This window comes from Verticillium alfalfae, genomic scaffold (assembly GCF_000150825.1).
Source record: "Verticillium alfalfae VaMs.102 supercont1.14 genomic scaffold, whole genome shotgun sequence".
Lineage (NCBI taxonomy): Eukaryota > Fungi > Ascomycota > Sordariomycetes > Glomerellales > Plectosphaerellaceae > Verticillium > Verticillium alfalfae.
Window position 1 is genome coordinate 772,593 of NW_003315025.1, and position 2,693 is coordinate 775,285.

Below are 2,693 nucleotides of genomic sequence, written 5' to 3' on the forward strand. Positions count from 1 at the left end.
CGGCCAAAGTCCTCCGAACAACACGATCGTGCTCCATATCGAAGAGAAGAGGAGAGGCTCGCAGACTGGCGACCGTGCAGCTTGCGCTGGGCCTTGAACATTTGAGATCGGGCGGGACCATGATCGTACTCCTCCACAAAGCCGAAGCTTGGGATACACTGTGCCTTGTTCGGCTGTTCACAAGGTTCGCCTCGATCAAGTTGTTCAAGCCTACATCTGGCCACGCAAAACGTTCGTCCTTCTACATGGTCGCCAGCCGTGTGCAAAGCCAAAAGCCGGAGGCTCTTGCAGCAATCTCGAATTGGAAGAAGACCTGGAACACTGCTACCTTTGCCCCTGACGAGAAGTATTGGAAAGAAATTCGCCATGGAGAGGAGCCCGTCTCGGATGTGCTCGAAGACTTTGGGCCAGAGCTCATCAATCTGGGAAGAAAGGTTTGGGATGTGCAGGCTAAGGCACTTGCCAAGGCCTCATTTATACATCAAGAGGAAAATCAGTGAAAGGTCTCGCAGCCTAATACCAGAGTATTCCGCACGTATTAGTGTCTAAAAAAAAAGTCGGTATTCTTCTTACACTTATTGTAAAATCCTTGAGTACGTTTGTCCTCACTTATATTGTGCCTTAAGATACCCTTTTCGGCACACATCCTCAAGCACCAAGTCGTCTCAGTCGAACCGCAGTCTATTGTCAGGACCGTGCCATCAAAAACAGAGAAGAATATGTTGATGGCCAGTTAGAGCAGCGTGTTCACACCATGCTATTATGAGCTTTATCCACTGACAACTTGGGCAACAAATCGACGCATTTACAGGTACCCTCCTGCCATGATTTTGTAGGCCATATCACCATCAGTCAACCAGTAACCTGCGCTCAATGATCGCTCGTCCACGTCGTGTGCTATCGGTAGTCTTAGTGGCGGCTTCGGAAAGTTTGTCAGGCTTCGGAACTGATTAGTAGCCTCCTCGCCATCCAGTGCCCTCCATATTGATTTCGATAATGTTTGATTGTCAGGCACTTCGAGAGGATGGGAGTTGCTGCATGGCGTCACCGTACACGCGCGGTAAGTGCGAAAGGGCACCTCCACTCTCATGTCGCGCAGCTGTGCGTGCATGGCGCGATAGAAGTCGTCAATCATGGGCAGGGCCGGACCATCGATAATAATGTCTTGCTGGCTGCCGACGAATATGGAAATGCAGAGACTTCGTAGTTGGTGACAATGTTGAGCAATGTTGTCGAGGACCGGCTTGACTTTATCGAAGTCATGTAGTAACATGTCATCTTCCTTGACTATCCACTCCGGTTCCAGCATTATCTCGAGCGATACAATAGATGCAAGGCGCTCTGAGGGCATAAGTTTGGGTAGGTGAAGAAGAAGCGGCTTGCTATGAATGCAGATCACGTTGGAGGAGTACAGGACATGTATAGCTTCAGTGTAGCTAGAGGCAGTCAGTGTGTATGCCATGGCCAGGCAGTTGATTGCTCAGACAGAAATACTTACGCTTGTCTGCATGACAGTAAGAATCCCATGATGTCGATTTTCTCCTCATCAAACGGTAGTTGCTTGCCTTCGTAGATCCGTGTCATGCACTGATCGTTCCAGAGCCCGGTCCAATTATAACGTAAGACGCGTCCGGTCTCTGGCAATCTCCAGTTTGGCCGATCACATACGGCGCCACTGTATTGCCATACCTTCTGCCGAGACTTCGACGTCTGGCCAACTTTCATCAACTTTGGGGAGGGTAAGAGGTCAAATATGAGGTCCATGTGAAGGACTCGCCCGCCAAAGGCCGTCGTGAGAATCATGTGTCGACAATCATCAGGTACCTTGTTGAAGAAATGACATTGTGAAGGCTGCCTTTGAATTTTGACTCCGTTGGTATGGAGCGATTCGAATCCTGCGGGGGTGAGCGGTCTGCGCGGTGTTGGAAGGAACGGCGGCTTTTCTGCAGATTGCTTATTGGAAACCGTCCCTGTGCCAAGATGCTTTTTAATCCATGTGCTGAGCTTCGCCATGTCCAAAGGCCATGGACAGAGGCTGCCTGAGCAAGTCGCTGAGAGTCTATCGAGGCAAATAGGGGAAGATGGAGAACAGGGTACTTGCGCAAATGGACATGCGCACGTCAATGGCACCGAAGTCACATGCTGCACAGCCCCCCGCTGTTCTTGGCGGTTCCTTCGATACCGCTGCGGCGGTCCGCGCTGATGGCGTTCAGCCAAGATGACCCCCCCCCACCCCAGTGGATAGCAGCCAACATCTTCACCACCCGTTGTCCTAGCACCTTGGGTCGTTCACCTGGGAGCTCTAGCCGTCGTTGCTTTTGGCTGCAAGAAGTCTGCTCGCTCAATGACGAATCATTCTAAATTTTCTGGCTGCACAATCCGGGGTTTGTCGACGAGACGACACCATTCGCAGGCTGAATAGCTATAGCCCTGAGCCAACGTTCCTACAATAACAGACCACTACGGATAACTTCTGCGTTTACACACGGCTGTCGTCCACCTCCCCTCACGACACACATGCATGTGTATGATTAGTAAACAGATGCAGCAATGCGCGCAACTATCCGAGTAAACAACACGACGTCGGCATACACCATCATTTCGGTCCATCCATTATGCCAAAGCAGAAATCGCAATGGGTACTTCTTCCTCGCTATCGTCGACGCGGACGACGGCGGCTGGATACCGTGGAT

General features: G+C 51.1%; 2 protein-coding genes across 2 annotated transcripts in view; one reads left to right on the top strand and one right to left on the bottom strand.

Annotated features, from left to right (window-relative positions):
* Positions 1-500, top strand: part of VDBG_09210 (conserved hypothetical protein) — a gene marked incomplete at both ends in the record, with an annotated part of 1,529 nt that extends 1,029 nt beyond the window's left edge. Inside the window, one exon of the mRNA XM_003000669.1 lies at positions 50-500. Coding sequence (XP_003000715.1) covers positions 50-500 — 451 coding nt within the window. The remainder of the gene's footprint in view (positions 1-49) is intronic.
* Positions 501-805: 305 nt separating this feature from the next.
* On the bottom strand, positions 806-1,527 carry VDBG_09211 (conserved hypothetical protein; the record flags this gene model as incomplete). The annotated part of the gene is made up of 2 exons (XM_003000670.1): positions 806-1,436; positions 1,499-1,527. The coding sequence occupies 2 exons, from the start codon at positions 1,525-1,527 to the stop codon at positions 806-808; spliced, it is 660 nt and encodes a 219-aa protein (XP_003000716.1).
* Between the last annotated feature and the right edge of the window lie 1,166 nt (positions 1,528-2,693).